Consider the following 26,541-nt stretch of genomic DNA (forward strand, 5'->3'; position numbering starts at 1 on the left):
CACCCGTGGAGGTGGGAGAGAGAGGCGGCGCTGCTGCAACTGGCGCTCTGGGATCAGCCATGTTGGCTCAATATCTGTACAGAATCCGGGTTTTTTTTCTTGTTAAAAATTGGAATGATAGGAAATTACAATATTGCAAAATAGCTGATTAATCGCCCGTAAAACAGTGACACGTTGCTCGCAGAGTTGTTGAACAAAAAGTCTACTTTTATTATGCATTTATCAGTTGCTTAGCACTGCATAAGAGGATAAAGCTGTAACAAGCAAACATATAATGGCCTATAATTGTATTTAAGCCCACTACGACAGTAACAAAATGGTTTGTTTGTTTGTTTTTGCTTTAAGTCATATATTTGATCTATCCAGTATATCGCCTCTTTCAAATGGTGATATTTGGAAAGAAATTCCTATTTCAAAATAACATCCTTTGCTGCAGGCCTACAATAAATCCCACCATTTTAACTTAAATGGAGTCCTCTCAGTGACCTCTTCTATTTCTGTATTTTCTCTCTCACACACATTCAGAGCTGCACCAATAGTAGTTTACAAGTCAAAAGAGAAAAGCACCACAGTTCAATGAGAGGTGTGTATGTAGCCCACGCTGTGGATGCTCTCCAACCACTTTTTTTTTTGTCTCCAACCTCTGTATTCCTCACTAGATAATGCCCCCTGCTGGTACATTGAGATAATGGCATGAATCTTATGAAATTGAAATGAATTTGGTTTTGTTCTGGTTTATTTGACCATGTATAATAGTGCCATAGTCTTTCCAGCTTCAGGTAAAGATAATTGTTCACAAAATGAAAATGCATTTGTATTATATGGACTGTAATTACATTGCACGGTTGCCAAAACTAACAACATAAAAGGACCTACATCTGAATTTGGAGTTCAAATAAAGATCCCATCTACATTATATTCTCCAATCTATTAACACAATTACCATTTTTGTCAGAAACCAGGTTAAAGATATTTGCAATAATTCCTAGAGATTTTCAAGGGTTCACCTTATACATCCATAGTGCAAGTTTACTATTTTCAGTATAAAAACAAATTATCCATATAGGGATGACCATTTCTAGATGTATCCAAATTATGTGACCGTGAAAGATTAATAAGTTACCAGGAAAAACAAGTACCTACAGGAATACATGAGTGGCCTCTCAAACTGTTAATAGATTAGGCTCTTCAGTGAAAATAAAAAAAAAACATGTCATGAATTATCGTATAAATGTTGTCCACAAGGAAAATGCAACTTTAACAATGTAACTATTTATAGCTTTGAACATACAGTGATGAACCTTTGTGAAATTAAAGTTGTGAATATAAGATGAGTATTCTCATAAACCATCTAAACCTGCAGGGGGCACTGAATACTCACATTAGAGAGAGACACTCAGGCTGTAATTTATTTTACTAAGGCAACAACAATAATCCAAAACTTTGATGCAATACTTGGTAAACTTTACATGGTGCACCCTCTGAGAAAGCTGTGATTAAAGAGTACTTTGGTTAGAAAGAGAACACGTGAGGATCTCTGCCCCTGCCACAGGCGTTTTGAAACTAAAAAGCTCATAAATTTCTCTCTCTGCAAGTCTGAGGTGTTGTGTAGTCTGTGTCTCCCTTTTCCCATCAGCATTTAATCATGGGCACTAAAAACAACAGGTGTGTATTTCACACTGAACAAACTGACGGTAACCTCACTGCCGCTGGTGTTAGGAACGAGCGTGCCATTTCAGGGCTTTTCAGCTTACAGATGTTTACCCAGAGCCAGAATCACAGGGGAGAATGTGAAGTATGTGGAGAATCTGTGAAAAACATGCCTGGATGTTGTCTGGATATCTGTTGAATCCGTGCATATTTTCTCTCCAAGCAACAAATCAGAATATAAAACAAAGAAAGTTAAGGGGAAATAGTTAGCATAACAGGATTTTAATTTTTTTCCTGCAACCAAAGTATCATTCACTCCATTAATGGTCCTTTCAGGTTCACTAGAAAACACTTTTTTTTTTTTAATGTTAGCCAATTCGTTTACTTTTATTTACACTGCTGTCTTTCCTGTTTGTCAACACATGACTGCTGGTGTCACCTCAACCTGAGAATGCCCCCTTTTGTGGGAGGAGGGTTAAGCATTGTCAGGAGAGACAGACGCCAGCATGCTGTGTGGGAGACAGCTTGAAAGAGTGCCAGCGTAAACACTCCCAGACCACATGTTCTCCCAGGGCAGAGGGGCTGGCCTCTCTCCAGGCACATCTGCACACAATCCCTCAGCTTTTAGCAAGTCAGCCAAGGAGACAGAGCAGGGCAAAAGGAGGGAGAGGAGAGGGAAGGGTGGGGGTAGCGTTCCCAGACAGGGAGAACCTGCTTCTTCTGTGACAGTAGTGTCAATGATGAAAGAGATGACATCTGACTCAATAAAAAAAAAAAAAAAAAGATGAATGATGAAAAACAACACGCAGAGGGAGGATCACAAGAATCTACTCCCTGTATGTAAAGTTAATAAAAAAGTCTGTGTGTGATGGCTGACCAACATCTATGCAACTCTATCACACCACCACTAGATTCACATACCAAGGTCTGCTTGGCTACATTGCATCATTACCCAACCTGCCCATATCCTTGAGAGAAGATGGATTGCTGCATAAATCAGGCCCCGTCTCTCTCTCTCTCTCTCTCTCTCTCTCTCTCTCTCTCTCTCTCTCTCTCTCCCTCTCTCTCTCTCTCTCTCTCCCTCTCTCTCTCTCTCTCTCTCTCTCTCTCACACAGCCACAGTCTGCATCTGTAGCTGCGTATGTGCTATGTGTGTAATTTTTCAACAAATTATCCTCTGGCACACTTATTCTTTTTAAAAAAATAACCAATCCAGCTCATATTATACCTAAATGTAAATATAAATGTACTCCCATCTGTCTCTGACACCCCCCCCTCCCCTCCCTCACCCCCCCCCCCCCCCCCCCCCCCCCCCCCCAACAGCTTGCTGGTAAAGTGTGGCTTTGTGCATGTTTTCACAGAGAGGTAATTACTGAGCAAGCTATGCTGACAACACCTGAGGAATGTCGAGCATGCACCAGCAGCCTGTGTTCTCCTAACCCCCCCCCCTCCTCCCCACCTCATTTCTCCCCCATCTGCAACCCTCCCCCATACAACTCACTGGAGAGTCCCAGTCCAACACAAAGTTCAACTTCACATTTTCACAGGAGTCTTAGATTTGCAGATAAATCAGTTGTTATTTCACGTAATATTGAGGTTGTTCTACCAGGACACACACTTTTCAACTCTAGATTATTTTAGATTAAACCGCTTGATTAACGAAATTCTGTTGCAGTATACGATTACAGATATTTCTGCCTGTTAGCGGAGGAAACCCCATCCAAAAACCCGCAGTTCCCAACAGGCCCCACTATTCCCGTTACTGGTGAATTCACAGTGTGTGTTGGCTTGGCTCGGGCACTCTGTTAACTGAGTCACTCCCCAAACTGTCCTTGAGCTCTTGTGGAACTCACAGCCCATCTGGCTGAACACTTGCACACACATATCAAAACATCACATAGATTGAAACGGGGGGGAGTGGACGACTCTGGGTGACCTAATTGTGGTCTGGAAAGGGTCCAATCGAAAAAGTGTCAATATTCAGCTGGAGAGAATAATGGCAAAGCAGAATAATGTTATTTTTATGCAAATGCAACCAATACATCAAGTTTTGACACTGAGTACATGCGTGCGTGTGGGAGCCAGAGAAATAGAGGACGAGAGAGAGATAGAGATTATGAATTCGGCTGAGCCTCTCCCGTCTGTCTGACTAGACCGTCATGATGAAATCAGGATGAAATCCCTTGTGCATGTAGATCAACATAAGTATACAGGCCTGTCCTCTGCCTTTCTGTGCAGCTGAGTTTTGCAGTTGCAGATGTAATATGCAAATGCCACAGCTAGAAAGAACACACTGTATGGCTGAATGAACAATTGCATACGTTTTCTACACACTTGAGGGCTAATCAGTCAGGGTACGCAAGACAAGGCAAAAGGGTCAGGGGATTTAGTTGCCAAGCAACTTCCGTTGATACAAACATTTTTTTTATTTTTTTTATTCATATGATGAGAGCTGTCTAAAAGGACAACAAGTGATGGAAATGCAGAGGGATACAAGATATTTTTGACTTAGTTACCCTATTTTTCAAGTTATTTGTAGAGATAGGGTCAACCATACCTTGCAGTGTTGACTATTAGCATTATATAAGAAGTGATGAAGTTGAATATACAAAAGCATGTGCACTATAGGCCGCTGTTACACAACAGGCAAGTAAAACATTATATCAAATATCAGGTGTATTTTCAGCATAGCATTACTTTGAGGTTTTCACAGACGATACACTACGCTCACATAACTTACATCACTTTGATCGCAACTGTGTCTGATTTGTAACATTATTTTATTCTGTAATCATCTTAATGTAACAAAATTAGGACATTTAAGTTAATGATTGTCTCTTATCACTGTAGATCTTAGCACAGCAAAGACAAAATGTATTCAATTGATTTGCCCTCCTAGATCAGATATTTTACTCCCCTTGCAATTATGTTCTAAATATTAGATTGAATATTGAATACTGATCTGATATGCTGAGGGATTCCTCTGTGATCACAGCAGCTACGTATAAAGTGTGCGCATAACATTTTGGTTTCATTTTTTTACTTTCTTCATAATGTTTTTTTTTCGTTTATTCTTGATTTAAAGGCAGACTTCTATCGTTTTCACATTAATCCGCTGAAAGTGGAAAGTTTCTCTGTGCTCACCTTAAATCAGAGTTTAAGGCGCGTACTTTACAAGCAGGATTTGTGACATGACATCTAGTTTGGAGCTGATCGTGGTCCAGTACACAGTTTACACAAATGTGAAGTGGAAACTTGAAGCCTCCAGTGAACATACACTGAGAATGGATTTTTCAGTGAAGTAGGAGACATCTTGTGTCCAGCAGTTTAACTTTTGAGATGAAAATGATTTGCATATTCATAGATTCTGATTTTTTTTTCCAGTGAGAGAGAAGAAGTAGATGTGATTTTAAGGATGTTAAATAGGCAATTGAACTTTTTGTGGGAAAACATATGAGACACAAATTACTATTTAAAGCAGAATGTTTTATATATCTTAATAAGATGTCTACGGGGATCTTCAAAGAGCTGCTAATTATGAATAAAAGTAATTTGTTTAAATATCAGTGTAGAGTTTCTAGTGCTCCATGTTGGTCCAAATGCTGTTTAGAAGTTTTTTAACCCCTTTAAAAAATCTTAGGAGATACAGTAACTTAACAAGAAATGGTCAATGTAAAGGAGATACCATATACAATATAAAGGAGATATACATATACATAGATATTAACTGGAGTCACAATTAACAAAGATGGCCAGAAAGGAAGACAAGGATGTGACATCTGAGTTTGTAAGACAACTCATTTTGAGGATTAGGCTTCTTTTTCCTTTCAGTATCACGTGACCGGGGCTGGCTTTATCCTTTTTGGGCAACAGGTGAGACTTTGCTTCTGGTGCCTGCCACGTCTTGACTTATCTAACTGTGAAATGTCACCCAGATGGCATTGGCTCAAACTGGAGGGGTTGTATCACTCTTTGGAAGTGAACCTGTCCTGCATATACGAATGGGAGGACATTGCTGCTCAAGACTTGGAACTGCACAAAGCTCTACAGTCAACTAAGCACTGAACATTAAAATGTCATTATGGCAGAAACTGTAAAAATAAAGATCTAGCTGAAAAATACCCTGAATTATCCTTTATGGCAGATTCAACAAAACTTGGATAAAAACAAGGACATAGCACAAGAGTTTATTAAACACCAATACTGTATAATTTTAGGTCTCTTGCATCTCTATTTGTCTTAAAAAATATACTATGAACAAATATATTCTGAGATAACTTTAACCATTAACAGCCATTAACAGCTGTCGGCATTGGTACGGCTTTCTAACCTCCAAAAATACTCTGGAATTGAGGAAGAATATGACACATCAGGACAGGAAGTAGTTTTTCCATTTTTGTAAACCTATGCTTATTACAGTAAACGTTATTCTAGGTCACAGTGAGTGTTTACGCCCTACACAGGAAATAGTAGTAGTGCTATTCACTTCTGGTGCATCACTGCCTCTTGACCTGAAGCTCATTTAGCTTGACACAAAAACCAGCTGCTAAAAAGATTGACCTAAAGGGCAGAGGGTACTCAACGGGCAACATGCTTACTTTTGCAGAAAGCGCCCAAAATCACCAATCCAACTCCTTGCTCTGATACATATATTGACATCTTATATCAGTCAAACCCTATGTATACTACAGTTCTGCTTTTCTTCACCAAATCCTAAATCCTATAGGGTTAGTTGGATGACTTGGATTGCCACTTTTATAGCAGAATTTATAGCTGTATATGAGTAAATTGTGTTATCATAGTAGGTTTTGTGGGGCATGAAGCCGGTAGATAAAGTCAGATATAACACATGAGCACATAGCCAGTGTAGTGTGTGGGGCACATCAGAGTGCTGGGAAGAGCGACTCCAATCACTACCGCTGTTCCTGGCTGAATTTCCCTGGCTGACGTCAGCTGACTGCCTTGGCTCTCCGCTCCTCCGGACACAGCGCCGTGTAAAAATGCTGCTCTCTGTGCCGCCAAGGACAGGAATCAACCCATACAACGGCTACCCCGTCAAAAACAACAAGAAGGTAAATAGCAACACCACAGCACTACTTCTGTCCTCTCTTTCTGGAATACCGAGTTTATTTCTCGATGCGGTGTTGTTCGAGCTCAGCCTCAGCTCCAGTTAAAAGCTGCTCGGCTGTTTAAGCTGCAGTGTCCTTGAAAGTGGATCACAGGCGACGTTTTAAACTCTCTTACTTGCTGTTTGCAACCTTTGCTGTCGGCTTGTTTGATGGTGTCGCCACATTGTTATAAATGGACAGTGGGCCCGTTACATTGTTTCCCGTTGATTACTACTACAGTTTCGTTTGTTCGGATACGGTCGCTGTTCTCTTCCTACACCTCGCCAGCACATAAGAGCGCAGCTTACAAATGTGCTGTAGATGCTCGTAAGGCTCACAACAAGCTAATAAAGGCTAATTATATTCCACTTTAATAGAAATTCTTTGGGGTTAAATTAACTGCGTCTTCACTTAGGTAATGTTTTCATTGAATTAACCACAAGTTGGCAAAGTTTTTTTTTTCTCTTTTACGCGTAACGATATGCCCCACCCCTTCAATCCTACTAATGATGACTGAGAGGGTTTTGCATGGCACTATGGAAAAGAGGAAAGTTACAGAGCCCATGAATCATGTCTAATATTACCACATTGTATGTGGCTATATGGGATGTTCAGCTTAGCTGTAGAGCAATATGACCACAGAGCTGGGACAGTATATAAGATCTAATACTGATTAACTTGCTTCCTCAAATGAATAATTCATGTGGTGCCTTTCTTATGTATGTGCAACCATCTTTTCTGTGAAGATTGTATAGATTTTTTTCCTTTTTAAATTCTGGTATGTACAGTATAATACACATGATTGCTTGCAGCTACAGTTTAAACTGTCATTCATGGCACTCAAGAGAGCATTTTGAGGGCTGATTCTTAAAGAAATTGTCAAGGTTAATGCCAAAACCTGTCTTTAAAAGATTGCTGATAAGGTGTGACTGGAATGGCGTATGGATATGCTGATGCCTGACTCTCAGCGTTTCTTGAATAACGTTTGAACAAAACTGAAATCAAACACCTCCCTCCTTCCTTCTCCCTGTGTTATTCCCTTCCCTGCCTCACGGCTGGCAGGAATTCAGATTGCTCAGATTAATGACCTGGAATTCCTGGAATCCTGGATTCAGACAATGTGTTCAGTTCAAGAGGGGTTCTGCAAACTCAAACCTTTTCCTTGAAAGAAGACGTGCACACACCTTTTTTTTTTTTTTTCTTTACACATTTCAGATTGTTAGAGTGCCAAAGTCACACAGAGGGAGGACTTGTAAATCCAGCGTCAAGTGGTAACCCCTGGTCTGTGTCTTTTACTACGAGAAAAAGGGCGGAGAAAAGAAAAGGATTAAGAGATTTCCCCCCTTTTCCTCTGCTTTCGATTAACACTCCCCCCACCCCCACCCCGGCCTTTTTTTTTTCTTCTCCCCTGTGTGTTTCACATACCTTGATTTCTTGTCTGTCAGTGGTTCAGTTCACATGGAGAAGAGAGCCTGAACATTCCTCCGTAACTGACGTCCTAAGAATTTACTTTCTGCTCTCTTCAGGGTGCTTGATACCTATTTAAAACAGACTTTTTCAAGCTCCTGTGAACATTTTTCTGGTGTATTTTAATGGGACTGGATTGAGTCAGGAGGAGAGCAAGGAGAAGTCTCACCTTTTAACCACAGGACGCCAAGGATTTTCATTACTTTTCCTTTCTGTTTCTTCCCACATTGCACAGTTTTTCTTGCAGCTGCAAAAATATAATATAAAGAGATTAAGTCTGTAACACTATGATCTTTTCCACTGTGCCTTTGAAGGTTTCTTATACCAAACAGGTAGGACTCCACATTTTAGACATTTCTTTATTATTAAAGATAGAATATTTAATGTATTCGTAAACATATACTTGTTGCATAGCATACATTAGCTGTTTTAGCAATATATAGATTATTTTTTAACAGATTTCCTTTGCATTACTGAAATGCTACTGCACCATTATGTGGATAAAGGGCATCCGATTTTATTTTATTTTTAAACAATATTCAAATAATTAACATTTATTGACAAATGTAATTATTTGTCACTGGACTTTGTGGGTGATTATATGCTTTTCTTAGGATAAAGATAAATGAAAGAACTAAATGGGACAATTATTCTGACATCCACAGAATCAGAGACACCAAAAAGGTTCGTGTTGCCTGAGGGCTATAGCGTTCAAGTGTCAGATAATCAGGCTCACATCTTTGCTATTACTATGGAGTTGAAGGCATACATCCTGCCTCACTTAGCGCTCATTGTTCTCTCTCGGATGAAAAAGTCCTTGAGTCACCTGCGCTCCCTGTGGGCATCACCTTTGCTCCTTCCAACTGTAATCACCTCATCAGTCTTCAGTTGCTGCCTGGAGTGCTCCTCTTCTCTCTGCACCATGCTGTAGGCCACTTACTGTAGTTATACTGCTTGCACAACTATAATAATGAGACAAAGAGCTCTTCTCATCTTCCTGCAACTACTAACTGCATAAACTGTGATAGTTATAGGATGTGAGGACTGTGTGCTTTACTAACAGTGGCTGGAAGCAACTGAGCGTCCATTGGTCACAGGCAGATTGTAAAAATAACTGCCTCCTGATTTTGAAATATCTTTTTTTTTCAGTTGTAAATAAGCGTGTGTTGTATGTGCACAGAAGGTTTCTCCAGGAATGTGGTTCAATTTAACAATGACAGCTTGAACCCTAATCTTAAACCCAACACCCCCCCCACCTCAAGGAGAGGGAGACAAACGTTTGTATTACAGAGGAATGTAAGGAATGCTCTGAGATGACAATGTGATGCATGTAAGGTGCAGTGCAAACAGATATGTAGGCGACTGTGGACTGAAGAGTAACAAGTAGGAGAGAAATCAGTAATATGCCAGGAGGCCAAGTTTTAGCAACCAGCTAACTGAGAGGATATGCAGTCTTATTTAAGACTCTCGTCATACTCTCTGACCCTCCCTTCCGAACTGCATTTGTGTTCTTCTGCATGTATATTTGCCTGTGTTTGCACTTTGCACCAGCACATTTGGTTTTACCTTACATGGGTGGCAAAACACCTGGAGCTGGGTGCGGGGGCAGATGGGGGAGTAGGTGTGGATCTGACTCACTGCCATCCTTTTCTCAGAAGGAGCCTAGCAGAGCGGTCTTAATGAGACACTACCTTCTGACTGGAGAGCACATGAGAGGGATTAGCACTTTCCGCTAACAAGCTCAGATCCCAATTAGACAGGCCTCACTAGCCAGGCTCGGGCCCGGACTCGGTCTCCCGTCAGATCCTATCTCCCCAGGCCTCTGCAGGTGCATCCCTCCTGATAGCCTGTTCGGCACGCCTACAGTGAAGGCATGGGAAAGCACAGGAAGAGGCTGTGATTGTGGAAAAACAAACAGCGTACTATTGATGCTAAAGAAGAGAGGGAGATTAGAGAAGAGGACCAAGATGAATAGGCTCTGTGAGTCACTGTGATTTTCTCAGCTTGACTAAAAAGACAAGGGGTATGTTCTGAAGGCTGGATCCCAAAACATAAGTCAGCTGGATAGTGGAGATACAAATAAGCTTGTGAAAGAATTGGTGTTGCTGCTCATGTTAGTATTGTCTGAAAGGATGTTGCATTATACATATATATATATACAAGTCATACGTAATAAGAGTACACATTTCTTCTGTGTTCAGGGTTTAGCAGTTAGGTTAAAATGCCTTGTTCTAAGGAAACTTGCATTCATATTGCACACATACGTTATTGTATGTGCTTAACATGCATCTTTAATGATGTCGATTTTTATTGTGTCCTGCCCATTAAGGTTTACTTTACTTGAAGTAGGCTATATACTGGCATATACATTCCATGTCTGAGGGGCTTAAAGTTTTGTTATTAAAGACAAAGAACAAGATACATCTTATCCAAGAGTAATAAACTTTATGTTGAACATAGTTAAAAATGTGTCAGAACATTTAATTTGTGCATGTAACATAATGTTGCAGTGAGAAAAAACTAATACAGGAGCACCTTGTAGTGAGCTAATATAGTATGACACATCGCAAAAATTACAGACGAAGTAATAAAAAACATTAAATCTACTTAATTTAACTGCTAATGTTCCTATTATCCCATTTCCATTTCTATGATCCCATTTCCATTTAATCCATTTGAACTTAAGAGAGATGGAAATTTTTGTCATGATACATATTTTGACCCTGATATTAACTTCTTTTCAGCTACTAACATTTCCTCTTGTGAATACTGAAATTCAACTGCTTGACAGAATCATTTTCAGTTGAATGTAAAATATTTTCGGTTCTACCTTAAAATTATGATCAGCTGGTACATTATTTATCCTCCTTAAATCGTGAGTTTTCTGTGATCGTTACTGAAACATGGCTTACGAAGAATCTAAAGGACTAGGCCTTTATGAGCTGCCATCATATACCTCTACTCACTTCATCAGACAGTCCAGGTCTGGAGGAGTTTCAGTCTTTGTCCATCAAAATTATGAATTTGTTAATTGACATGACCTTTTTAGAAATTCTGATGAAATAGAAAATAACAAAAATGTGGTCATAGGTAGTATTTATTGACCACTAGACACCAAAATTACTTGTTTTAATAACAGTATCATTAACACTTTGGAGCTTATAAATAAGGAAAACAAAACATGCCATATTCTCAAGGACTTAATATTAATCTTTTAAAAGTGAAACTCATTCTCCAACAGAAAATTTAAAATAAAAGTAAAAGTTATTTCTATCCCACTATTAGCAAACCTAGCAGGGTACACTAATTGATAATATATTATTATTCACCTTTTGTTTGTCTTTTGGATGTGGTTTTCATATAAGCCATGACAGGTTTCTACCACACCCTCACGCATAGTTTATATTTCCTTCATGTGTTTTGTCTTTATTTGTGTGAAACAAAACAAATTTCCGTGCTACCAATTTTAGACAGAACTGTTGACCAATGAAAATGCATTTAGTTGAAGTTTTGTTGATTGGTTGTGGTTCGTTGGCGCACACATCATTGGTTGATTTATCTTTTCTTTCTGCCCAGGCATATTTGGGTGTTTTGAGCATTTTTTTTTCTCCTGTTGCAACATCCAAACCAGATTTGAATCACTGAATCTCAGACTTTTGTTTTGTAACATTGCAAACACAATACTGCAATATCCAGATCTAGTTTAAAGCTTTTATATCCTATTTTCACTTGTAAAACCACTGTTTAAACTTTAAAAATTCTGTTTCACTTTCGTGAAATGTGATGATCCCTAATAGTCTTATACTAGTTGCCAAGAACAGATCCACAGCAGAGAGAAATAGAGAGGTCATAATTAGCTTGATTCCAGCAGTCTTTTGACAACTCCCTCTCTGTTAATAAGCTGGTGGTCCGGTGCTGACCTTGTGGTGTCAAACAAGCCATCCCATTGTTCCCGGGGGCCAGGCCTGGTGACCCTAACTAATCAAACAGTTCCTCCTTCTCCAGCACTGAGAGGGAGGCAACACCAAGGCCAAACTTAGCCAGCATTTTACTTGCAAACCAATGTAATTTAGTTTATTCTGAGCCATGGTACTAAAAGATTAGTCAAGAAACAAACATCTGATGAAAACAGCTGCCACATAAGATTACCAGTGCATTAGCTACATATGAACACTGCACATACATTGAAGATTCCTTATTACTGCCTTATTTGTGGATACATTTTATGCTGAACATATCATGGCACACATGATAACATGCTCACAGCATCACTGGGAGCGAAGTCACTGCATACTGCTCCTTTCATACATTAGCAGTGTAGAGGGGGGCATAATTAACAGCCTGATCAAGAAATCCGTTCTGGAGAAGTGAAATTTATGTGCAAACACATAACCCAGAGCATTTAATTTTTGACACTGTTAATATATACAGTCATCTGAGAGATTTGCAAAAATATGTGACCTTAATTCTTATGAAAAAAATACATTTAGGGGAATGTAGCCATGCAAATAGTTTAGGTTTCAAGATTTCTGTCATCTTCCCAAGACAATAGCAGTGAATGGAAATGGTTTGTGCTGTTCAAAGCGCTGAAAAAAATCGATTTGAAAAACCCAATATAAAAGTTTCTTTCCAGAAACAATGTCCTGGTTTCTGTGGATAATCCACAGATCTCACTGTGAACAGTTTTCATTGGAACTCCCAATGAAAACTGTTCTCAAAACCTTTCCAGCTTCAACCCACAACATAAAAGCCTCTCTTGCAGCATAATGTAGCTCAGCCACTTTAGTTCCAGCTAGATTTAATATTATACGCTTTGTTTTTACATTTATGAAAGGGTTCACTTGCCTTCACAAGATAAGCAAAGCATGTAGTACTCATGTATGGTATACATTTGTACAGTTCACATTTCTGCCAAAAGCAGCATGTCTCAGCCATCACTAATATATGTTTAAAAAAAAGTGAAGGTAAGGTCAGTATCGCTGCAAAATGGTTTTAAATGTCTTGCAAACAAAGAAGTATTGTCTGAAATATCTGAGCTGAAGTCCCCAATGACATGTTGTCTAAATGTTAATAACAGCTAGTCTGTTAAGATATTAATCCCAATTTTGATTTGATTCAATTGGCATAGAGGTATTAGTAATATTAAATGTTATATTATCATAGTGCCAATGCCAGTCAACATTAAAGACCGGATTATACTTAATATTCCAAAATATTTTCAGTCTTTCTCCATTTTTGTGCAGACTGATAGTGAACATTGACTATAGGGCCACAATTAATTTATCTCCCAACCAAGCAAGTTATACTGGAGAGAGTAAATCACTGCTGACTGCTTCTTGAGACTACGACAGTTTGGTTCATTTTAACAGTTAATGTTTGAAGTATCTGTGTAACGCTGTAGTTGGGGATTTTTATGATTCCTACCCCTGTTAAACCAGGTCATATACAGAGCCTGCAGTACATTGTCTACACATCACACCCACATACAAAGATACTTTCTGTACACCTTTTAATCTTTCTGTATGACCTTTTAACATGAATATGTGCATGTTTTTGCACATTCTGCTTACGGTGCATTCTGCAGTCTCACATATTGTATCATATTTCACTTTCGATTTTTTCTTCACACGCATTTTTTTTCTCTCTCATTTCATCTTATCTCACCTGACTTGCCAAGTCAGACGAAGCAGCTTAATTGCTTTTGATATCCTAGCTGTGACTTTATGGCCCCAATTTGGTAGTTTTGACACCATGTCATTAGGTTAACCAGCCACTGTTGTCCTGTTCTGGCTAATTGTGTCCTTAATTGATTTTCTTCTCTTCACCCTGCAGTTATAGTAAATCACTTAGTGGACCGTTCTTATACGCAGTTACCTACTACATCAGTGTATATAGATCCAATTTCATGGAGCTAAATAAGAAATACTACTTGCACTTCATTATCTCTGAACTTGTTTATAGTGTATCTGTTATTGTGCACACTGTAACACTGAGGGAACACATTTTCATTCCCCTGAATACTGAATAAAATATATGGAGACAATAAATTCTACATTTAACCTTGAATCTACTTTGTGCCAGCATGACTGCACCATCCCAAATCTGACTATGCCCTATATTTGTTTTGCAGCAGACGTATGTGTCCCCCTCCAATCATCAGATGGCTCCTCCAAGCCCCAACAACAACAACAACAGCAACACCACCACCTCTACCATCAGCAATGGCAGCAGCAATAGTGGGGGAGAGCAGCTGAGCAAAACCAACCTGTACATCCGTGGCCTCCACCCAGGAACCACAGACCAGGATCTGGTCAAACTCTGTCAGCCGTAAGTCACCCAAAAAAACAATTTCTCCAACCTCTACATGCACACCCAATAAATCTGTCTCTGGCTTCCTCCTGCGCACATGAACCAGGTTAGAGGAGCAGAGCAGATTAAGATAGAACAGAGTGATGGGTGAATGGATAGATGGGCGATGGCTTGTTGGCCGGCTAAAGGTATTAAGGATTGCATGACTACATTAGCAAATAAAGTAGATGGATGACTCTCTAACAGGTGAAATACACATGAGTGCTTTAGCACACCTTAGAAGGTATTTCTGGAACAGAGGAGAGAGCCACATTTTCATCCACATGTTTTTAAGGCCCATCATTTAGTGGCCTTATGGAAAAAACAACAATCATTTGGGCTGCAAACTAAGACCTTTCAGTTTGGCACAGCTAAGCACAGACTTTCCAACAACTAGGTACAGAATGTTTAGTCTCCCTCTCTCACACTAATTCTGTCTGTCTCCTCTTACTCCCTTGACATTTAACCTATATGAACTATAGGTTAATTATGCTTGTAGATTATCATCACATAATATGATTACAATGAGACTGTCCTAATTCAAAGTCATATTGTGTACTATTAAATACCACGCTATGTTTCTCATCAGAGTGAGTCTTAAAAAAAAACTGTTGTGGGCAGCATATAGCCTGACATCAAACAACAGCATCAACCAATCCATCCAATATGTTTGTTAGGCCCTCAGTGGAAGACATCAAAACAAGTAGGGGCTGAGATAAATGATCTGGGCTCTCTTAATTGAATACTGGAGCCTGGTGATGAGAACCAGAGGAGCAGAGAAAATCTGAGAGAAGAGAAGAGTGAGAGAAAAGGAGGGAAAGGGGAGCAAGAGAGATTGAATAAGGGAGAGAGGGAGGGAGAGGCCTGCTATTTTACAGCTGTCTGGAAGATATGGCTCACATGAGGCTGCCCAACCCTACAGGAAACGGCGAGCCCAGGGGAAAGGGAAAGACAAACAAGGGCAATGGCATGAAGGGGGGGGGGGGGGGGGGGGGGGGTGGATGTGGATGGAGAGAATCAGAGGGGGAGGAGTGAATGGAGTTCAGGGTTTGTGTGTCAGGTGGTGTTCTGTGGGGGTAGTTCTCATATTTCTGCTTTTACAGAGTAGATAAAATCACTGCATGAAATTTGCCTTTTAGCAGAGCACATTAAAGCCAGTGTAATTCTCAGTTAAACTAGACTGAGAGAGGATAATGTATCCAATAATACTTAATACGGAAAATGCTTGTAGATGAGGTTGTAAAACAGCAGGAAGACAAGTCATGGAGGGGATTAGACTCACTTTAATAAAGTTTGAACAGTAAATGTGTGCATTCTGTCAGGACACAACACTCCCGAAGCTCCCCTCCCCCCTACACAGAGAGTTGTTGTATGCAAGCTCGGAGATGTACTGTGTAGGGAATGAGGGATGAGAGGAGGGGATGGGGGGTTGATTCCCCATCTCCGGCCCCTGCAGTTGTCTCTCTGGGTGCCTCACTGTGGCTCTGGTTCTTGCCCTGGTCCGTCTCTGGTGGTTGACCATGGATGGACATTGGGCTTGACTCTGGATGCTGTGCTCTCTCACACATGGCTGAGTCTCCAGCCCCTCTTTTCGCTCTGCATCATGTAGTCCGAGACCTCTGAGCACAATTTAGTAAACGGGTATCTCAACTGTGTAAGCAGAGAAGTGCAGCAAGCAGAGTTCACAGCTTAAAAGACTAGTCATAATGTGACGTAGTGGACTGGTTGGATTGCTGTGTATCCACAGTAATGATGCATATGAAAATAGAAGAAGACATTGGCATATCCACTCAGTGCAGTGGGTGGCATCCTATGGCTTGGAATCAGAAATGCACCATGAAATAGTCATGTTATATAGAGGCTCAAATGCATAATACAACAGACCTTCACTTAACCAACACTGGATGGAGTTTGCAAAGTGTTTGGATTAGATAAATGACTAAAACACATAACAGCGTCTGTCTGTTACACTTCTAACTTTGGTTAGAAAAGAAGTCAAAGCAGCTTCATCTATACAGAATTGTTGCTTTTAGGGTATAAACACAAATAAAAAGACATAAGAATAGAGCTTAACAAGAAATCAGATACTGCTAAAACTAATTGAGTTGAAAGTTATTTCTTAAAGTCCTCAGAATCAAGAGTTGGGTACATGAAGTGAACTGAAGTAGATGATAAACTATTATAGGATCAAACCAGTGATTGTTTAAGCTTTTTGCATTGCTCTGCATTGAGGACAGATATGTAAACAACTAAATTAAGACAAGTAAAATGGGAACACACTGTGTATCCTATAATATATGTGTATCCTGTTTTTATATTTCCAAAATGTAGTAGTGTAGTCAATTGTTGTATTGTCCAAATCAATAATTTAGAATTCTTGGATATTTCAGTAAAAACTTCACAGTTGACTATAAGCCACTTCAGTACAGGAATAAATATGCGCAGATTTCTTTTTTTTTCTAAAGGGAGAGTAATCAAAAAAAGTAATTTAAAAGAATCAATTTCATCTCCAATTCAGAGTAATCCATCAGATTAAATGTCAGATAACAATTTTAGCTGGTCATCACTTAATCCTTGTTAATAAAATGTATTTTAGCCCAGATGAAATGCAGTGTCACTGGATCAGAGCTGGATTGTACTTTGAGGGGCACTAAGACCCAGCGGAAGGTAGAGCAATGCCTAGAGAAGCTGGTTAGTAGAATGAGAGTGTGGCTGTGAGCCAGCATTGGACAGGACAGCCAAGGAGAGGCATATCAGATTACACTGCATGCACATGCCTCGAGAGATGGGAACCGATAGACACTCTGCCGCACAGACGCATTTGCCTGAGCCAGATCCTATCCTATGCATCTGCAGTATCTACAGTATAGCTGGCCAGATGGATAGATGATGCAGGATTTTCATATCGATAGTGCGTTGTGAAGCAATGTGAAAGTGCAGCAGAGACATTTATTTTTACCATATTTTCATGTCACGTTCCCCTTGAGGTATGATCCCTATTGACATCTGTGTGTGAGCTGGAATGAATAAAAAATGGAAAATCTATAGTTCTCTCCAGCATACAGAAACCCAAAGGACATTACTCTTATTTCATTTAATTTATGTCGCATCCCCTCTCTCAGGATTTCCCTATGCACATCATTTATTATCAGATGGTGTAATTGTATTCAGTGTTATTGCACTGAATCTGTCATGTGAATTATAATTCAATCATCATGGAGCACAAACTCTTGGGGTGTGTTTACAGAGAAACCACATTGCCTCAGCAGTGTTGCAACGCTAATAGTCAATGTAAACAAGTAATTATTTTCAGTTCACAATTTAAGGATGATTCCTGAGTGTGAACCTCGCTGTTTTTCAGGTATGGGAAAATAGTATCCACCAAGGCGATCCTCGACAAGACCACCAACAAGTGCAAAGGTGAGAAATAAAGGCATCAGCTGGTTGATACGAACTGTTGAGCAGAGGTTGAAAGATCAGTTGAGAGTAGATTCAGTACAGATGTGGCAAAGTGAGCTCAAAGGTATACCAGTATGTACAGTACGCAATATTTTTTTCCCAGGATGATGAAGTCATGACCCGCCTTACTCTGCCTCTGAAGGGCTTACCCTGATATTCTTACCCTAACCCCAACCAATCTCACTCCTCATGCCTAAACCTAACCAACCCAACCAACGAAGGCAATGAGTACCAGCCAATCAGAGGCAGAGTAGGGCGGGTCATGACTTCGCCAACCTGGGAAAAAAAATTGGCGTACAGTACATCTTTATGTTGGAGATGGAGTTAACAGGAGCTTATATCGGAAAAGTACCTGTTATATGAAAGCCAGAATTACAGATTGCATAACTCGTTTTTGGCTATCTTGCCTTCATCAGGGTGGTCAAGTGTTAATAACGCCAGAATTTCCAAGGTCATCTGAAAGACTTATATATTTATTTATATGCAAGGTTGAAATGGATTGAAATCACAGGTTCTGCAATCTTTGTAATGATAACTGTCTGGGAGATTCATATCACATTTTGTTAAAATGCTAGAATTATGTAAGCATAACGAGTAATAATGGGAAAAGTATTTTGCTAAAGTATTATTTGCGCTAAAATATATTATTATTAATTTTATTACAGTCAGATCAGCCAAAAGATATTTGTAAATTAGGTACCTTTTTGTAGAATGTTCCACCTTTGTTTAAGTAATTTACAACATGATATACTGTATAATTTTGTCTATACTCCATACCATGCAACTATGATCTTGAGTCAATAAATCTCAATCTGAAAATTTGAAATCCATGATATTGTTTACTTAACTGCCTGCATCTTATTGTAAACAAGAAAAAGAAATTCATGTATCATGGTTGGAGACTCAATACTTAACTAATGAGAAATGTTCGGTTTTCTCGGATCGTGCCTACCTAGAAGAGAATGTATTCATTAACACCTTATCTTGTCAGTTGATGATATTTTCGCTGCATATCAACAACAAAGAGGTGAAATAACGTCAGAAGCATGACACCAGATAGATTTGTCATCTCTGCTGTAGTTAGCAAGTGTGAAAAATTACAGATTGCAGTCGAAAGGATCAACACATTACTGATACACTTCCCTCAATAAAGATGTTTGCTTCGGTTGCCAAATGTTTACTGTGTGTTTAGCTTCACACAATACCATAACAGGTGTGTGACATAAAATGGACAGTGTAGTATAACTGTATAGCTTTCCTTCATGGAGAAACACAGCCAAGACCTAGCTGACAGTCAGTCTCTTTAGACTCGGACACTTCTCCTGTGAGTGCTTCAGGAGTTCAAATTACACGCCTGCGTCCATAGAATCTTGTGGTGTGCATATCTCATTGTCATAAGTTGTATGTCTTGCTATGTGTGTGTCTGTCCCTGCAGGATATGGCTTTGTTGACTTTGACAGTCCAGCCTCAGCTCAGAAGGCGGTGACGGCGCTGAAGGCGGGTGGAGTGCAGGCTCAGATGGCCAAGGTAAGAGCTCCACTCGACATGTCAATATTTGGTGGGTTTATTTATTACTACTTGGTATCAGTTTCATTCAGATTGTTGGCCTGAGTTAAATTCTCAGCGCACGAACAAGACATTGTGACAGTGACTCAGCAGCTCAGCAGAAAGTTAAAGGATGAATAATTAATTTTAAATTTAATGATGAATCATTAACCTTGCAGCGGAAGGTTACGCCTTGCCTTATCTGCTTCTTATAAATGTCCCTTCTCAAGCTGTCTCAAGCTCTTTCTCTATCTTCCTTTCTCCCCATGTTTTTTTTTCCGTTCTTGTTATATGAGCCATGGCTCCCAAAAATAAGCCAATTAAGCCACAGTTTGTGTGTGTGTGTGCGCGTGCGTGTGTTTGCTGGGCGGTGCACATGGGTGTATGCTTAAGTCAGTATATTTATGGGCATTAATGCACTGTAGAATATGTGTGTGCACAATCAAAGAGTCCATGGATGCACACAGGTACATGTGTGTGTCATGCTTCATAGTGGTGGTGGTGCTGGGGGAGTGTGTCCCAGGGCCTGCGCTTCGCACAAAGGACCTGTCTGTTCTCCCTGGTGGCATCTGACTCAGTGTCTGAGCAGCTCCCCAGTCAGCAGGGCCCTATGCCCAGCCACCCGCCCTGTCAACACACACACACACACACACATACAGCACACTTGACAATCACGCACTCACTCCACCAGCCTTGCCTCAACCAGATTATGACACACACTCACAAGTACACACACGCACGCCACCGACACCCTGGGAAAGCTGATCTCTCGTTAAGCTGGATCACTGACATTCATATGGCTTCTTGCTCACAAAATAACTTGATTTCACTCACCCCTTCACTCCGGGTTTACAACAAGGCTTATGTTTGCGTCAGATTTCTCTCTGACTCATTCTGACTCATTTGCGGCTGAAATCCACAGTGGGTTTTTCTCTGCTCGCTCTCGTGGGTGCGTGCTTCATCACTCGTTCGCTGTGAAGGAGGAAGAGGAAGAGGGAGGTGAAGGAGAAATCACCTTCACCGCAGGTCGCAGCGATTATACATGCATTATTCATGGGATGGAAATTAATTCACGCTACATTTACAGGTTTTTAATCACATCTGCACTCTGAGATAATGAATATGCATAATGGTTAGAGGGTGATACGGATTGGTTATCTTACAAGATACTGTTGGTCAAATTAAATTTGTTTGAGTAGGCGGCAAAGAAAAGAAAAAAAAAAAGGCCTACAAAATAGTTCAAAACCATAAAATGAAACTGGCGTTTTAAGAGTTTCTTTGAGGTTGTTTTCTAATAATTTCAAATTCAGATTTGGAATAGCTGCATAATTTGTCAGATTTATGCAAGCCAACAGAGCCGGCCTCTGTGCCTGCACTCAAGGTCAGGATTAACACATGAATATAACTGCTTGAATGCAAGCGACATATTATTACCATGACATAGGAAACGGGATGATAATGTTTGCCTCGTGGGAAGATAATAGCACAATGCTTTAGATGTTCTTCAGATCATTTCCAAAGGTCTTTGTCCAAAACATGGTTGCTGTGATTCTGCTCTGAGCATGAGCACATAATGGCTTTAGATCATCCATGGATGGAGAGCCATTTGAAATTTAATTATGCTTTGATATCACATTACCTGGATCCTGCATGTTCACTCTCTTTAAGAGGCTGGTCACACACAATGGGCCTATCTTCTACCCTTTTGGTAATAACATTTGGATGATAGAGTATGAGAGAGGATGAATTCAAGTAGAGGAGATAAAGATAGTCAAAATGAGGGAGAAGTTCAGCTAAAGTCCAGCCAGAGCACTATCTCCACCATCTCTGAATATCTGTTTTCTCCTTTGAACTCATCCATGCAGCTCACTTTCTCACACAGGGCCAAAATGAAATGCGCCTTCAGCTTCAAACCCCTCTACCCTTTCTCTTAGACTGTTTTCTTAACTGTCTAATGTCCTCCCCTTGACACCCTTCAAAATATCAGAAATCTCACACACTTCCTTTTAAAAGGTTACATAAATTCCCTCATGCAGCTTTTGTATGGCTCTTGATTTTTGAAGGGCTCCGGTTATAATGCCACAGTTGTGAAATGAATGGCTCTTTCTGCTCCTTGTCTTCGTCTTTTTAATCCTCTTTTGACTCCTCTGCATTCAGCAACAGGAGCAGGACCCCACCAACTTGTACATCTCCAATCTGCCGCTGTCCATGGATGAGCAGGAGCTGGAGAACATGCTGAAGCCCTTCAGCCAGGCCATTTCCACTCGCATCCTCCGTGACGCCAACGGAACCAGCCGAGGAGTGGGCTTTGCCAGGTATAAACTTTGGATATTTAGTTAAGTGATTTAGTACAGATGTTTAAACTTGATTAGTTATAGTGTAGCCTTGTGTGAATTGACGAAAATATTCAGAAACAAAAAGAAAATTTCCAGATTTAGAGTAGTCAGTGCTGAAGGTATATTTTGACTGTACTAATCATGGTGACTGAGCCCTCTGGTGGCCAGTATGGGTACAACGCTCTAGCCAAACTATTTGGATGGCTGCATTTGTATACAGTGCTTTTATCCATGACCCACTCTGCCTCCAGAGCCACAGCCGCATTATTGTTCCATATTCAAGTGGGACACAGCAGTGACACCTTGTTACCTTCTACTGTTAAACACAATGTTTGCTTTTATAAACACATAGCTTTTCCTTTTTTTTTGCAGGATGGAGTCAACAGAGAAATGTGAGGCCATCATCCAACATTTCAATGGAAAATATATCAAGACTCCACCTGGAGTTCCAGGTGAGTTTCCTTTTTTTGTTTGAGATGATACATGTTTGGACCTTGCATCTTTAAAACAAATTACCAGTTGAAGAAAATAATCTAATTTATGGTGCAGAATATAATCTTTCATATAATGTGATTTTTTTTTCTTAAATCCTCTGGTCCAGTGCCGCCAGAGCCCTTGTTGTGTAAATTTGCTGATGGAGGCCAGAAGAAGCGTCAGAGTCAGGGAAAATATCTGCAGAACGGCCGAACCTGGATGAGAGATGGAGAGACTGTAAGTTTTAAGTTTGTTCTTCTTCTTCATTCATGACTCCTGTGAAAACTGTTCGTCTTACTTATGCAACATCGCTTGAGGCTTGTGGTATAATACATCGATCATCCTCACAATGACACCGTCCTTTATCTTTTTCCTCCAGGGAGGAATGACCCTTACATATGACCCCACCACAGCCTTACAGAACGGGTCAGTACCAGCATTAAAAATAAATAGCTCTTGTACTCCAGAGGGAGCAGGATCATGTTGTGGTGACTAATAACATTGTGTCTCTTTCTGCAGGTTCTACTCCTCCCCCTACAGCATTGCCCCAAACCGGATGATTGGGCCGACCTCCCTCTCCCCATACATGCATTCACCTGTGTCCACCTACCAGGTTAGGGTTTCAGACCCTCAATGCTAGTTAAGATGCTAAACTTAACTATCCTTTCATTGTGAAGCATTCATTGCTTTAAAAAAGGCTTTACAATACAGCTGAATTTATGAGGCATTTCCTATTTTAAAAATTGGTAGAACTTGTTTATATTATGTAATCGTGTCTTGGTACACTTGTGTCTTGGTTCTGCAGGTACACAACCCATCCTGGATACATCACCAGTCATACATTATGCCGCCCACAGTGAGTATCTTGAATCTTAAAGCTTTTGGCCCTCTTTCCTACATTTGGTGCAGGAGAAACCTTTTAACATTCTGTCAGACTATCTATATGACTAACAGTATCTTTATCTTAGAGGATAATGCTGGCCATTTCCTATATTTTTCTTACTGTCAACAAAGCTCATGTGCAGAGCCAAACCAGTGATAAACTGATCCTACATTACATTAGTATTGAGTAAGTATCCAAAGCCTGATATATTGTACTCCTCTGTGCCAAAGACCTTTGTTGTTGTCCAACATACGATTCTGCTTACAAAGCTTCACTAGAGGGTTGTGCCACATATCACAACCTCTTGACTTTGTACTGAAGTTCTTTGAGGAAATTTACAATGAAGTGCAAAGATGTTGTGCCATTTAGCACAAGCTAGTGAAGCTCTGTACACAGTGGCGTCTGCCATACAAGGAGCTGATCTCCTGAGACTGAAACTGTGGTAGCTGTTAATAGTCTTTGGAGCCGTTTCTAAACAAACTACCATAATCACTCTCTTCGGAGTAAAGTGCAGTGGTGTGGCTCATTGACGTTTTTAATAGTTTTTTTTTAATAGACACAACAGAGCTCTATAGCACAGACAAATAAGATATATCAGACTTGAGATACACGCACAATACTTTTAAGTAGATCATTTCATTATTAGTTGGGCTTGGTACATGAGATTTGTTGACAATAATCAAAATATAGAAAATCGCCAGCCATATCCTTAAAAGGCAAGTGTTGACACTAGTGTATGTTTTTCCACAGGGAGCAGTCCTGACGCCAGGAATGGATCACACCATGTCCATCCAGCCAACCTCCATGATGGGGCCCCTGACACAGCAGCTCAGCCACCTCTCCATGGGCAGCAGTGGCACAGTCAGTACAGCGGAAAGCAACTTTTTTTTTTGAAAATGCAAAAGTCATGTGAGGTGATGTCAGTCAGCTGCACAAAGCACACTCATGTCTACCAAAACTGGGCAGTCTGTAATTGTATTACACAAGATGATACCAGACGGATGAGAAAAGCAATGATCTCAGCTTTTCCTGAGTGTTTCATTCACTACTTTTCCGCATCCGTTGCTAAATCTGTTGGGTGGAGATAACTATAATTGTTTTTGCACAAATTGGGTGAATTATACAGCATGAATTGGGTGGGGTGTTTTTCTTGCATTGGCAGATGCCTTTTGTAATTTAGGCTGATAAAGACAGGTGTACAACATAACAACATAACAACATAAATCTTGTATAGTGCAGCTTTATTTTCATTTTCATGTCTTACAAACTTATTTCCATTCTCTTGCAGTATATGCCTGCAAACACATCTATGCAGGGGACCTACATCCCCCAGTACACCCAAGTGCCTGCCACCAACATCTCAGTTGAGGTAATGACCTCTGTTTTCTCTCACCGGAAAAGCGTGACACTAAAATGTTATGTGAAGCAATCACTCATGGATTTAATCTTTGCTGCCTTCCTCACAGGAAAGTGCCGTCCAGCAACCTGTTGCCATAGAGACACCCACAGAACACACAACCTACTCCTACCAGCATAACAAGTGAAGAGGTGGCAGAGGTGGGTTTAGATCATCGCTTAGTCTGAAAACATTTTTGTTTTGCTGTAGTGGTGCTGCTGCAAAAAAGTGCAGCTGTAGCTCTCGTTTCTAACTGTCTGATCTTGTCACCCTGCGTCAGATCTTCCACTGGAGCCTGAGTGACTCTCAAAGGGGCCTCGAGTGCTGAAACTCAGCACAGTGACTCTACACGTAATGCGCCAGACACTCGGGAGGAACATGGACTGTTACACAGAACGGACAAAAAAAAGAAAAAAGGAAGAAAAAAAAAAAAAATTTTTCTACAAACAAACTCATATTTTAAAACAAACTCTTTTACTCCAAACAAACAAGGCTGGAGGATGGCAGGCAATGGGGAATGGAAGAACAGAATGAGGAGCATCTATTTTGATAACAGTCAAGAAAAAAAAAGTCACACATACACACACACGCACACACTACACGTTTTTTGAACATGAATTCATTTTCTTTTCTACAGTAACACTACTCCGGGGAGCTAGAATGAAACCAGGAAAAGAACATTGCAACACCATGTTTCATTTTGAGTCATGTTTTGTTTTGACCTGTTGTAAAATATGCTGATTTTACATCACTTTTTTTCTGATACTTTCAGGTTTTGAACCTGCCTTTTTGTACATAATTCTTTGTTTCTGTGTGTTTCTAGCTTCACGTGTCCTACTTTGATTGATTGGTGCAAATATATGAATACAGAACGCTCAAAAAAACAAACTGAAGTCATCCAGTGACTCATATTTTGGACCGATACGGTGCTGGCTTGCATTAGCTTCTCTTGAAATGGCAGCAAGTTTTATCGGGTGCGAAACCGTACCTGAAGAGCTTTTGCTGATTTTTTTTGGCACTTGACTCTCAAATAATTTATAGTTCCAACAATCCCGACAAAGCTTCAGACAATCAGAAGATTACAAAAGACAAGATAAAGTAGAGATGATGCTCATTCATGTGAGATTTCACAGAGAAGACTTCTTAAAAAGAGCTAAGTAGATTTAAAGCATTCCAGAGATTATTATCAGAAAGTTCTAAATATTGGTTCACTTTGAGCTGCTCCGCTTGATGAAATCCAAAGTTGCATAACAGGGATCACATCTCACTCAGAGCTGCCTGTACATAAGAGAATTAAATTTATTTAGGCTTTCTTTTGATTTCTTTGCATCAGTGTAGTAATGCTTCAGTTATTTTAATGACAACATTGTCTGAACATAGAAATTTTATGTTTTGCCGTGTTTGCTTTTTGTCCCACACATCCCTTTTATACAACGGGAGCCTGAATCTTCCCCCCAACAAACCCCAAAAATGTATTTTCTGAAGCAAGAATTAGATGTTGTTATTAGAGTATGGAGTTGTTATTACATAGATACGGAGATCAACTGGTGAAGCGTGGCTCTGTCCTGTTATATCTTCAGAAGACATTATTTAGGTGGATTGATATGGCCAGTGTAGTGATGCTTTAATATTGGCCATTGCTGTGTGTTTGCATTTATTTCTGCATTTTTGTTTTTCACTTTCATGTTGTTGTTTTTTTTACATCTCTTATTTAAAGGTTTTCTTAAATTTTTTTAATTCATTTTTTTAATACTTTTAAGATTGATCCTATTTTTCAAAGAAACTTTGATTTTATTTTTGATAGTGTGTTATGTGCTTCAAATAGTGAGAAATAGATGTTTTCAGCTTTTTTTTTTTTTTTTGGAAATAGTGATT

At 39.9% G+C, this 26,541-nt stretch overlaps 1 protein-coding gene across 2 annotated transcripts; it reads left to right on the plus strand.

Moving 5' to 3' along the window:
- Window positions 1-6,558: 6,558 nt before the first annotated feature.
- Window positions 6,559-25,105, plus strand: rbms2b (RNA binding motif, single stranded interacting protein 2b). Of its 2 annotated transcripts, none has more exons than XM_067592247.1 (14): window positions 6,559-6,722; window positions 14,356-14,552; window positions 17,935-17,993; window positions 19,468-19,559; window positions 21,735-21,892; window positions 22,286-22,365; window positions 22,515-22,624; window positions 22,767-22,813; window positions 22,907-23,000; window positions 23,193-23,243; window positions 24,021-24,131; window positions 24,559-24,639; window positions 24,737-24,827; window positions 24,947-25,105. In XM_067592247.1, the coding sequence occupies exons 1-13, from the start codon at window positions 6,651-6,653 to the stop codon at window positions 24,812-24,814; spliced, it is 1,230 nt and encodes a 409-aa protein (XP_067448348.1). In that variant the 5' UTR covers window positions 6,559-6,650; the 3' UTR covers window positions 24,815-24,827; window positions 24,947-25,105. The 2 variants fall into 2 exon arrangements, with proteins under 2 accessions (XP_067448348.1, XP_067448349.1); XM_067592248.1 differs by lacking the exon at window positions 6,559-6,722 and adding an exon at window positions 8,212-8,557.
- The last annotated feature ends 1,436 nt before the right edge of the window (window positions 25,106-26,541 follow it).

The sequence above is a fragment of the Thunnus thynnus genome, chromosome 6 (genome assembly GCF_963924715.1).
Source record: "Thunnus thynnus chromosome 6, fThuThy2.1, whole genome shotgun sequence".
NCBI lineage: Eukaryota > Metazoa > Chordata > Actinopteri > Scombriformes > Scombridae > Thunnus > Thunnus thynnus.

Bases quoted from the DNA above. Each gene is read 5' to 3' on its own strand.
- rbms2b (XM_067592247.1), top strand. From the start codon at position 6,651: ATGCTGCTCTCTGTGCCGCCAAGGACAGGAATCAACCCATACAACGGC. The intron at 21,893-22,285 runs GTATAAACTTTG...TTTTTTTTGCAG, and splicing joins CGAGGAGTGGGCTTTGCCAG to GATGGAGTCAACAGAGAAAT. The intron at 24,640-24,736 runs GTAATGACCTCT...CCTTCCTCACAG, and splicing joins CCACCAACATCTCAGTTGAG to GAAAGTGCCGTCCAGCAACC.